Genomic DNA, 11822 nt, shown 5'->3' with positions numbered 1-11822 from the left:
ATCGCTGCCTGCCATTGCAGGATAAGGAAGATTCTACCTCAGAAGCAGCAGCAAGCCATGTAAAGATTGCCACCTGCTTACCCTAAACCTTTGTGAATATTTGGTTCTCTGGAAAAATAAGGTTGCTCAGAAATAGGTCTAGATGCCATCATAGCTAAGGCTGCCGTGTGTCTGACATTGATGCAAAAAGTAAAAGATAAAATCCAGTTAAGTATATTATTTTGAATATGAAATAACTGGGTGTTTTGAATTTTTCATTGTCAATCCATCTAGTCACTAGGCTGAAGTTTTTCATATGCTTGGGAATGTTCTCATTTGCACAGACTCTCCTTGCCTGTGCTCTCCCCCTTCCAGGAGAGTGTGACAGAAAGGAGAGATGAAAGTTATTTTTAATTTGGCCACTGAACAAACATCCAAGTGTTCTCTTCCAGGAGCTAAGCCTATATGTTTTCTCAACAGGGTATTAATTACCTGGCTCTGGGAATGGCTAGACAGGCTGTTCTGGATGCCCTGCCAGCCCGGTATGCAATTGCTCCTGCACCCAGCAGGACTCAGAGACTTCAGCAGGGAGCATCCTCTTTCTCAATAAAGTCAGACATGGGTACTGGGTAACTTGTTAAACACATTTATTGATTTGTTGACAGTAACCAAACACAGTGAGTGACCATTATAAACAAGAAAAGAAAGGCATTCGTTTTGTACTTTGTGAGATCTGGCTGCACCTGGAGAGAAAAGATACCCCTTTCCCAGGAACTTACAAGGCAAAGTGCATTCCTTCACGGGAGCATCACGGGGGGCATGGCAGTTTTGAAACGCAAGAAATCTGTCGCCTGCTATCTCAGGCTGAAGCTCACCTCATGTGAATGATCGAGCCATGGAGTGGAATTAAAGTCATACTTGCTTAGCAAATGCATTCCTGATTGCCACAAACTCAGTAAAAACTGGCTGCAAATGAACAAAACATGTAGATGAAGGAACAAGTGAAATCAAAGAATGCAGTTGCATGGAGCCAGGGCTTAGCCTGTAAGGAAGGAGAACAGACCAAAGCCAGAAAAATGAAATTAACTCGTTAAACACATTTATTGAGCTGGTAACAATAACCAAACACAATATATGACCTTTGGAAAACAAGAAACAGCAAATGGATAATTTCTGATCTTGGCAAATCCTACTACGGATATGTGACAAAGAGGGAAATAATTCCATTTCCTTATAGTCTGTGGTGATATATATACAATGTGTAGCTCTTCAATGTCTGTCCTTTTTTTCTTTTTATATTGTTGAGTAAACAGAAGAATCATAATCTAGAAATAAGTGTCCTTGGTCAACTTTGTCCTGCTCACCTGCTACCCACCCTCAAAGGATCCTAGGACACTATCTGAAATTACTTGATGCAAAGTCCATTTGATGCCATCAGAGCTGTATTTTCTCCTCTCTCTTTTGGAAGAATTTTGTATGTACAAAGGCTGAAAAGTCTCATTGGGTAGATTTATTAGTTCAGGAAAACGGTATCAAAATTGTAATCAGGTTAACTGGTTATTTTCTTCTAAGACCTCTTATGAATGAGACTTTTGTTTCTGAAACTTGACTTCCCATGATGGAGGTTGTAAGAGAGTGTGTGTGTGTAGGTATGTTTGCATGTGTTTGTATGTATGTGCAAGTGCTTGTGTGTGTGTTTGTGAGTATGTGTGAGAGATGTATTCCTCTGCCATGGTTTTGCAGACACTTTTCATGAAGAAAGGGCCAATCCCAAGAATGAATGAGGCTTGGGGGAAAGAAGGAGAGAGAAGCAAGAAGGGGGACATTCTAGGTTATGTCAATTCACAGTTGTAGCATTTCACTGAGGTGGGATTCTTCTTGGCTTTGTTCCCTACTTGAGGAGCCATTCATTTACTGCAAAGAGAGAGAAAGAAAAAAAAATCACACATACAACATAAAACGAGGCATACTCAATTAATTTGCACACAGTTTTAGAGAATTTCTCCAGAGGGGAAGGGACTGTTTTGTAAATGCCTGCTTACTTATATGCATTCCAACTACTCCCTTCCAATTCTCCATGTCCTTCTAGGCCTATACTGACCAATATGCTGGCCACTAGCTGCCATATGTGGCTACTATAAATTTAAATTAATTAAAATAAAAAATTAGTTGCATCATTGTACTAGTCACCCATCCAATGTTCAATAGCCACATATGGCTAGCAGCTGCTGTATTGGGCAGCGCAGGATAGTCATCAACCTATCATGAAAACATTCCCACTACCACAGAAAGTTCTAGTGGATGACACTGCTCTAGGCCAGGGATGGAAAAACAACAGTCCACAGATCTAATCCAGCACAATACCTGTTTTTATAAATAAAGTTTTATTGGAACACAGCCATACCCATTCATTTAGATATTATCAATGGCTGATTTCATACTACAATGTCAGAGTGCCATAGAGATTTTATGGCTTCAAAACTTAACATATTTACTCTCTGTCCTTTATAGAAAAAGTGTGTAGACTCCTGTCGTAGACCATATGCTCTGTTTGGATAGGTGTTTTATCTGTCACCCATCACCCAACTAACTGACACATGGTAGGAACACAATACAGGGGTTTTGACTAAAGAGAAGAAGCAATGAATGAGTTAGGTATTTACACTTCTGGTAGTTCTGGCTGGAAGGGTGTGGAAAATATGTAGTTTGGGCATGCAAGTGTATCTGAGAGAGAAAAAAGAAGGGAACATGGGGGAAGTAGGAGGAATGAAGTGGAGGATCAAGGAGTAGTGGTGGAGGCTGCTTCTAAAAGCTGTCTGGTAATAACCACAGCCCTCCTATTTGGGGAGCATGTTATTGCTACAAAGGGCTTCCCTATCCAGGCTCTTGTTTGCTTCCTTTAACAAGCTGTGAAGTAGATGGCATAGGAACTGTCACGAAGAAGCCAGGTCTAGGGGGTAAACAATGTGGCTGGGTTTGCACAGCTTGTTAGAACTAGGCCCAGAACTTGGGTGTCCTGATTTCCAGTCCAGGGCTCTCCAAGACCCCATCCTTCCTCCATCTTTCTTTCCACACTGAGTGTTTACCACAGTGATTAACAGATGTTTAGTAGTAAGCAGAAGGGAAGAGAGAGAGGGCTGGGTGTGGACCACAGAGTTACAGGAGGCAGACGTCAACTTAAATGTCCCCTTTAGTGGGAATAATAACCATTTCTAGGGACATAGCACTGGGCAAAGATACACTCACAAATTACCCCATTGGATTCTAATGGCCTGCCCTTTAGAGTATTTGTTCATCTTCTAGGGGAAAGCAGGTCTTTCTTCCATATACTTAAAAGCTCTAATGCTTTTCACCGTCCTGTTCTAACAGATAACCTTGGCAACATCAGCCTTTCTGGGCTCTTCTGAAAAATGGCAATAAAAAGCAGCTGTCTTGCCTGATCTACAGGGGTTTTAAAGGTTTGATATATGTGTTTAAAGGTTACATATATATATATCTATCTCACATATATCAAACCTCTACACCTTGCCATCTACCTACCGTCCATCCATCCATCCATCCACTTACTTACCTACCTACCTACCTACCTAGATGCATTCATACAGGTATCTATATCACATATATCAAAACTTTAGACCTTCATCACCATGCAAATGGAGTGTGATGGCTATTGTCATTTATAGTCATCATTCCTATAATGGAAGATAATGCCAGGCCTTTAAGAACAGGTCTAAGCAGAAAGACTGAGCTCTAGCCTAGATCCTCCACTGTCTGAGCCACCAAACCCACCTCTATACTGAAGCTTCTGGGCTCGATTGTTTGGACAGTCCTTCCCCTGTAAACTGAAGTTGATATTGGTGCGGATGCAGCGGTTGTTGAGTGGCTGGACAGGCCTGAAGTTGTCACTCATGCTCAGAAAGATCTGAGATGGCTGGTTCTGGCTGAGCAGGCGCAAGGAATGCATCTGAGGAGAGAGAAGTGCCCGTGAGATCCAACCATCCTCTTAAATGCACTAGGGAAGAAATAAGACCACAGAGACTCTGGCCAAGCTAGGTGGTATTGGCTGTATGAGGAAAGGGCTGTATAAGCCCCACAGAGTCCCTTTTTTCCATGGGTTCAGTTGAGCTGAAGGCCCATTATACCTCCACACATGAAGCCAGCCTTTCTTCTAGCTTACTAGCTTGTGTATACCTCTGAACAAGTCACTTGCGCTCTCTCACCCTCAAATGCAGCATCCAAAAAAGGAGCAAATCTGGTTAGGTTTCTCTAAGGTTCTTTCTTTCTTTGATGCTCTTTGGTTCAATAATTCCATGACTCCCACATGGTATTACGTGGATCATAGTGATTGGTCCATGGGTCAGAGTTAAACTAAGCTGGACCAGTTTGGTTTCTTTTCTGTGAGACTATGAGGGCCAGGTGGCTGGACTGTTTGCAGCCATGTTCTGCCACAGGACTGTGAGACAAAAGAAGATGGTCTCTAGCAGGAGAGAAGAATGAAGTGAATGTGTGGTGAGAAGAGGACAACAGAGAGAAAGCACTTCTGGGGTTCCCATTTCAGTGAATTTCTGATGTCAATTTCTGATTTTAAATTCTCTAAGGTGCCCTCGTAGCTCTCAAATAAATGCTTTTTCTAAGCTTAAGTGGGGAGTTACTGTTGCCTGTCACCCAGTGGGTCCCAATCAATACAGATAGGTTAAGGAACTTCAAATTGTTCAAATGGTGGTCAGGTGGGAACACATATCCCGTCAAGGATATTGGCTTCTGCTTCCTTTGCTCATCTCTCCCTTAATTTGTTATAGACTCCCACAGTCGTAGAATGTCAGAGCTGGAGCAAACTCATGTAATTTATACCCCTCTCAATAAAGAAGAGGAGTGTTCATTTCATAGAGGTGGGTGACAGGCCTGAAGAGCACAATAAGCTGTGTAGCCAAGCTCACATGGGAGGACCCATCTGCCTCCCATCCAGTTCTGATGAGTACTAACTCTGTGAGACGATCCAAAAAAAAAAACCGCACATTCAAATATGTGTGCAAAATACTACATATCATACGACTTCCTCTTGAAGACTGACACATATATTAGCATTTAAGAAGGACCCCAGAAATCCTTCAACAATGGAATCTATTTAACTTTTTAAAACCCAACTTTTTCAAATGCACGATGACATCTTCCATTTTGCTTGCTTGCTTTCCTGAACACTGTAGTTGTAGAATACACTCTGGGAATTAATGGCTATCTTTTCCCACTGAGACAGGTGAGATGCTTCTATAATTAGCTCAGGCTAAGCCTTTTGGATGCTGGCTCTTTAAACCCAGGCATATGGGTTGAATCATGTACCCCTGAAATTCATAAGCTGAAGGTACTGGTAACCCCTAGTTGCTCAGAATGTGACCTTATTTGGAAATAGTCATTGCAGATGGAATGCGCTAAGACAAGCTTATTGGGGTTAGGCTTTAATGGAATACAGAAGGTGTCTTTATAAAAAGGGGAAATTTGGACACAGAGGCTCAGACACAGGGAGAACACCTTATAAAGATGGAGGTAGAGGCTGGGTGTGGTGGCTCATGCCTGTAATCCCAGCACTTTGGGAAGTCGAGGCAAATGGATTACCTGAGGTCAGGAGTTCAAGACCAGCCTGGCTAACATGATGAAACCCCATCTCTACTAAAAGTATAAAAATTAGCTGGGCGTGGTGGCATGTGTCTGTAATCCCAGCTACTCAGGAGGCTGAGGCACAAGAATCGCTTGAACCCAGGAGGCGGAGGTTGCAGTGAGCCAAGATCACGCCACTGCACTCCAGCCTGGGTGACAAGAGCGAGACTCCATCTCAAAAAAGAAAAAAAAAAGAGGGAGGTAGAGCTTGGGGTGGTGCTTTTAAATGCCAAGGCACGCTAAATATTGTCAGCAAACCACTAGAAGCTAGGGGAGAGGCATGGAACAGATTCTTCCTCACATTCCGCTGAAGGAAGCAACGCTGCTGACACCTTGATCTTGGACTTCTAGTCTCCAGAACTGTGAGGCGATAAGTTTGTGGTAGTTTAAACTACCCAGTTTGTGGGACTTTGTTATAGTGGTTCTAGTAAACTATTATAATAGGCACTCCACATTTCAGTGATTTTTTTTTTAACATCATTCTTCTCCATTAGCTAAATGGCCAGAGAGAAACTCACCTGCATCCTGGTTATATAGACAGGTTTGTTCATTATGATCCAACTTGCTGTCTCATAGCAGGGTGGGATAGTCATCGACCCATCGTAAGTGATGAAACTAGAGGTCTCTGGATATAGTTCCTCTATATTAAGCCCCTGTAGTAAATATGCATCATCTAGAGAGGGAAAGAAGACTTAAAAATTAGGTTTCTTGAGAAAGGGATGGTATTGCTGACATACATACATACATATACATATACATAATACATATACATATACATACATATATACACACACAGATATATATATATATTTCTTTTGGAATTCCAGAAGACTCTATCTGTCAGAACAGGCTGCAGTAACAAGCAGTTGTCCCCCAAATCTTGGTTGTTTTAAGCAATAAGAATGTATTTCTTGCTCACACACATGATCATTCCAGGTTGGCTGAGGCTTCCCTCCATGTCATTGTCCATGCTTTGGGACCTAGACTCTTAGAGCAGTAAACACCTGGACCTGTGCGGATCACAGTGACAGAAGCAAAAGCATGGCAAATGTGTGTTGGTTCTTAAAACTTCCATCCCAGAAGTGGCACACATCACTTGTGCTCATGTTTTGGTAGCCAAAGAAGTCACATGGTTAAGGCTGATGTTGGGGATGCAAGGAAGCACATTCCTTCCACAGGATGGGGCCCTGACCATTGGTGAGCTGTAAGCAATGTGTTCTACCACAGGGATTGTTTGAGGAGTCCTTGATTCTAGTCCCTGAGATCTGGACTCTTAGGCATTACAAGTATCATGAGATGGACAATTAAAGCTTCTAGACCTGTTGAAATTCACCTGGTGACCATTCTCACTTAAAACAACAATAAGAAAATACTTTTGGATAGAAAAGTAAATCAGGCCAAATCCTACCATGAGATTCTATGGTTAAGCTCAACAACTGATTATTTTGTGTGTGTGTGTGTGTGTGTGTGTGTGTGTGTGTGTGTGTGTGTGTATTTTTCTCTCTCTCAGGTCTATGCAGATAGCCTTTTCTCTTACACCCATTTGAGGTATTCATACCCATATATCTTCTATTACTAAATATAGTAATTCAATGGTAAAAATGACATAAGTACATCACAGACTATATGGAAAAAAGAAAAAACAATTTCAATCATCTAAAACTGTTACTATTAGCATTTTGGTGTGTTTCCTGTTAATTTTTTTAGTCAATGTATTGGTTGTATTTTTGATAAAATTGTGCGTATTGGAGTTTTAAAATATCAGTTAATTGCAATGTATCTCTCCTCTTCTACCCTCTTCATGATCCTTCTTCCTTTCTTTTAGCACGTGATTGCTCTCTTCTGCTGGCTTCAAAAATACCATACTTAGTATTCCCATTTTTCTGGCCATTCTCTCTCAGGTTTTGTTGCTCTCTCCTGATCTTCTACCTGCTTCTTTCAATGATGCAATTCCCCAAAGATCAGTCCAAGGCTCCCTTCTTTTCTTACTCTATCCTCTCATCTGAGAGTAGCTCATCCACATCCATGGCTTCACTTGCCTTCTGCATCCCAGTGATTCCAGATCTATATCTCCAGAGGTATCACATCCCCAGGCATACCATGAGCACCCATCACTGTGGCCAGTCCAGGAGACCTGGAGAACACATGGCAGGGTCCCAAAGCCTGGCTGGCCGAGGGATAAGACTGACTCTCCAGCCCCATGGATGCACACATGTTCTCTCGTCCATGTGTCTAACTCCCAGTGGGAAAGGACTCATTCTTCAGGGGTTGAGGGAACCTCTTCAGTTTAGTATTGTGCACATATATGGTAAAGGAAGACTTTCACATATGGCTGGAACCTCACATTGACTCAATAAAATGAGTCAGGCAGATAGTAACATCCTCCACTGACAAGAAACTAAAGATCAGGGAGGCAAAGTGGGCTGCCCAAGGTCACAGGGCTAGCTGGTGACTGCAAAGTGGAAATTAGAACTCAGCTCTTCCGACCTCTAGACCAAGGTCATTTTTTCATTCAACGATTATTCACTAGAACCTCTTTGTGCTAGGCACAGTGTTAAGCTCTGGGGACAGAGCAATTAACAAGATAGATGCAGTCCTTGACCTTATTCTAGTTGGAGAGATAGATAACAAATGGCAAAATAAAAATAAGTAGGCTATAATGTCACAGTAATAAGTGCACCTTGACCTGCCTGTACTTCCCTACTGATTAATGCTGCTAATTTATTTTCCTTGGCAAAGATGCCCTCTCCTCCATTTCTTCCTCTAGAAATTGCTCGTTCAGCCTTCTCCAATAAGAAAGAGTTACCTTTGCCAAGAGAACTTGAATTTCAGTGTTGCTTTGTCAATTAAATTGTGAACAAATCAATGGAGCCAATGGTTTGGAATGATATAAATACAATCACAATTTGCCTACTCCATTCAAAGCTGCCCTTCCTGGCCTCCTACTCCCTTGATGGGGTAAGGGAACCCCTCCAGGGTTCCATCCTCCAAAGTCTCTGAGGAAGATAGCTTCATCAAGCTGGATTTGGAGACCAACCCTAGGAGGAAGGACTTTCTTTCACTTTTCATTTAAATGTTTCTACCTTTCCGTCAAAACACCAAGGAACGAGGACATGCTCAAGAGAGACACAGCGATTGGAATATGGCCAGCCTGGGTCTGCACTATGGCCTGTTTGGGCAGATGCTTCCATAACAAAGCCACAGTGCCCAGGGCACACACGACGTGAGGGACCTTGGGGGTTACATCAGGGGCCAACACAATAAGTTAACATTGGATATCAGCATTTGTCTCTGACTGCCTCTTAAGTCCCTAAGATGTGTCAGGCACTAAGCCAGGTATAGATGAGTAGGAAATAATTAAGTGAATGCAGAAGGCGTCACAGAGACAATGACATAAATCTGCATTGGGCCCAGAGAGAGGCTGTGAGTTCTGTCTGGGGTGAGGGTGCGGGGGACTCAGGAAGGAATGAATCGAGGAGTTGACTTGAACTGCATCTTTAACAGCAGGAGGTGATCAGTTTGTAGCTGGGAATGGGGTAGGGTGTCAAGGCCGCTGTAGACAGAGCAATGCTAGAAAAAGAGTCAAGGAAGGAGTGGTGTGTGCTTGGGGACAGATGGAGTGTGAGCTGCAGGGCGATGTGGAGATGCAAGGGGAGGGAGGGCTGCTGTGAGAAATGTGGCTGGTGGGGTCAGCACAGGCCACACCAGAAGGTCTTCCCAGCGCTACTGGGAGTTTGGACTTCATCCGGAGGCAATGCGGAACCACTGAAGGGTTTGAAGCCAGGGAGTAGCATGATCAGATTTGCACTTAATGAGGCTTGCTCTGATGGTGGTTTGGCCTGAAGATTAACATATTGAATAAGAGAAGGAAGCATTCGGCACATTTTTGTTAAAGGTCAATGTGATTTGTTTAACCAAGCTTGCACGAGGAACACATTGGGTACTCTAGCATGCTGTTATTATTGCATTTTATTTTATTCGGGGCAGTGGGGAGGAGTGAAGGAGGAAATAGAAAGAGAGGCATTCCAGGCATGACTGGAGTAAAGAAAAGGAACATGTTTTGTTTCTTTTAGACTGTAACCAGCCTTTGTGCTGCAGCTATATTTGTGGAAAAGATTGGGGGCCGAGGTGTAGTGTAGGCTAGGAGCAAGAGTCAAAGGTTATGCTCAGGGATTTATCACACACAGCAGGTTTCCAAAACACCGTAGTGCTGATACCCCAGACTCCATCCACTGAGGTCCTGCCAGGAGATCCCTCTTTGTCCACTCCCTCTCCAAGATGCAACAGTCATCAGAGGACATAGGCAGCTCCTGCTCTCCTGACATTTTCACTCCCCACTGTGTTCTTTCTGCAAATCTTGTTAATACTTATACTCTACCTTTTGCCCTTTTTATATCCTCACACAGCAGAACTTGGAAAGACCCAGAGTGGAGAGTGTGAGTTTTAGACTCACATCGCAGTTGGAGTGCTGACTTTGCTGCTCACTCTCCATGTGTCCTTGGACCCACAGGTAACCCTCTGAGCCTCAGTTTCTACATTTGTAATAAGCAGATGGTTGGAGTACTTTGCTCATGGGGTTGTTTGAGGAATAAGCAGGATCATGCTTTTCAAGCACCTAGCATAAGGTGTGGTCCACGTTTGCCACATTCTCCTACCCTGCCCTGGAATAACTACTGCTCCTCTCCTCAAGGACTCCCTGGCTTCCCCAGCTGGGCCAGTGCCCTCCTTTTTTGCTGTATTTACTGAATTAGCTTGTCAATCATTATTTGCCTATTTGACTGTCCCTGCTAAGCTGTGAGCCTTCAGGGGAAGGGTTTGCATCTTGTATCTCTAAGCCCCCAAATGCCAGCATGCGTCCACCACATACTGGGTGTTTAGTAAACACTGCTAGAATGAACGAATGAAATGGTTTCTGCTCAGCAGCTCTACCTGCTGGCAGTGTTGGGCAAAAGCAAGGGAGGAAGAGACGACATCATTTATCAGATGAGGGGAAGCATCTCTGAGGCTCCAGTCAGCATCCTTAGCTTAAATACATGCTGCCTACCATCTCCCCCCTACGTCTCACACCCTAAGACATCAGGGTGAGATTGCCTGCCCTGTTTCCATCTCCCTATGCTGTTACCATGTTTCCATACCAAAGACTCCTGTACCTTCATATTTACATTGCTGAGTCAGTGTGCATTTAACGTGTAATGTTTGTTTTCATGACTCAGCATGCTGCCTCAGAGGCTGCCATTAAATCAGTGTCTATCTTTTAGGTATTGGGATTTGAAAGCCACTGGCTAACTTTCTGCATCTTCTTTTCTCTCTGTTGAAGCTTGCTTTGTATGTTTGATAGGACAGAAGCAGAGGGACCCAAGAAAAGAACATGAGTAAAACAGAAGTTTTCAGCCCTAATGTCAAGGCACACTGGGGTGTTTTCAGGGCTAACTAGGCCAGGAACTAGTTTTTAGTCACAAACTATCTTGTCCTTGTAGCATCCAGCAGAAAACCATTGTTCGGTTCTTGTCAGCGTTATCGTCTGGGCATTATAGACAGAAAGTAGACTGAGGACCAATATACCAGAAGGGCGATTCTCCTCTCTAAACTTCCATGGCTCTATTCATGAGTAAGGATGGCCAAGATCTAGAGGAGGTCAGAGTTGTTTGTGAACAAAGATGCAAATTTGGGGTGAAGCTCAGAGGCCAGTGGGGGAGTGATCATGCATGTCTCTGCTTGCTTTAAGGATGTTTATTGGTGGAAGTGAGGACAGATGTTCAAATAAAGTTTCATGAATAGTTTTGCAGAGAGGTTTCTCTACCTATCCCCTCTTTCTCTCTCTCTCTCTCTCTCTCTCTCAGCTCTCTCTCTCTCTCCTCTCTCTCTCTCTCCTCTCTCTCTCTCTCATATCTCTATCACCTACTTACCTGTCATATGAGAAAATAGCTTATAAAGGGCAAATCCTAGATGTCAAGAGTCTTAATTCAAGTCTGAGTTCTAGTGGTAGCTTTGCCAGCAACTCATTCTTCCTTCATGGAAAAGAATGTAACCTCTTACTTGAGGATACCAAACAGTCCTGGAAAATTGCATCTTCAGGTATTAAACATTCTATGGATCCAAAACCATCTTTCAACATAAACAAGCTTGTTAGCCATATTTATCTTAGGTAGGTCAAATTTTTATATGACAGTGTTGTAATTTTGTATGTGTTG

The 11822-nt window shown here is 43.1% G+C and overlaps 1 protein-coding gene across 1 annotated transcript in view; it reads right to left on the bottom strand.

Moving 5' to 3' along the window:
* Nucleotides 1-602: 602 nt before the first annotated feature.
* The window catches only part of CA10 (carbonic anhydrase 10), a 541322-nt gene continuing 530102 nt past the window's right edge, over nucleotides 603-11822 (bottom strand). The window contains exons 7-9 of the mRNA XM_031011537.3: nucleotides 6150-6304; nucleotides 3769-3943; nucleotides 603-1893 (exon numbers count right to left, since the gene is read on the bottom strand). Of these exons, the coding sequence (XP_030867397.1) occupies nucleotides 1871-1893; nucleotides 3769-3943; nucleotides 6150-6304 (353 nt within the window). The 3' untranslated portion in view covers nucleotides 603-1870. The remainder of the gene's footprint in view (nucleotides 1894-3768; nucleotides 3944-6149; nucleotides 6305-11822) is intronic.

This window comes from Gorilla gorilla, chromosome 4 (assembly GCF_029281585.2).
Source record: "Gorilla gorilla gorilla isolate KB3781 chromosome 4, NHGRI_mGorGor1-v2.1_pri, whole genome shotgun sequence".
Lineage (NCBI taxonomy): Eukaryota > Metazoa > Chordata > Mammalia > Primates > Hominidae > Gorilla > Gorilla gorilla.
The sequence above is the reverse complement of the archived record's forward strand: the minus strand, read 5'-3'. Positions and strand labels throughout refer to the sequence as shown.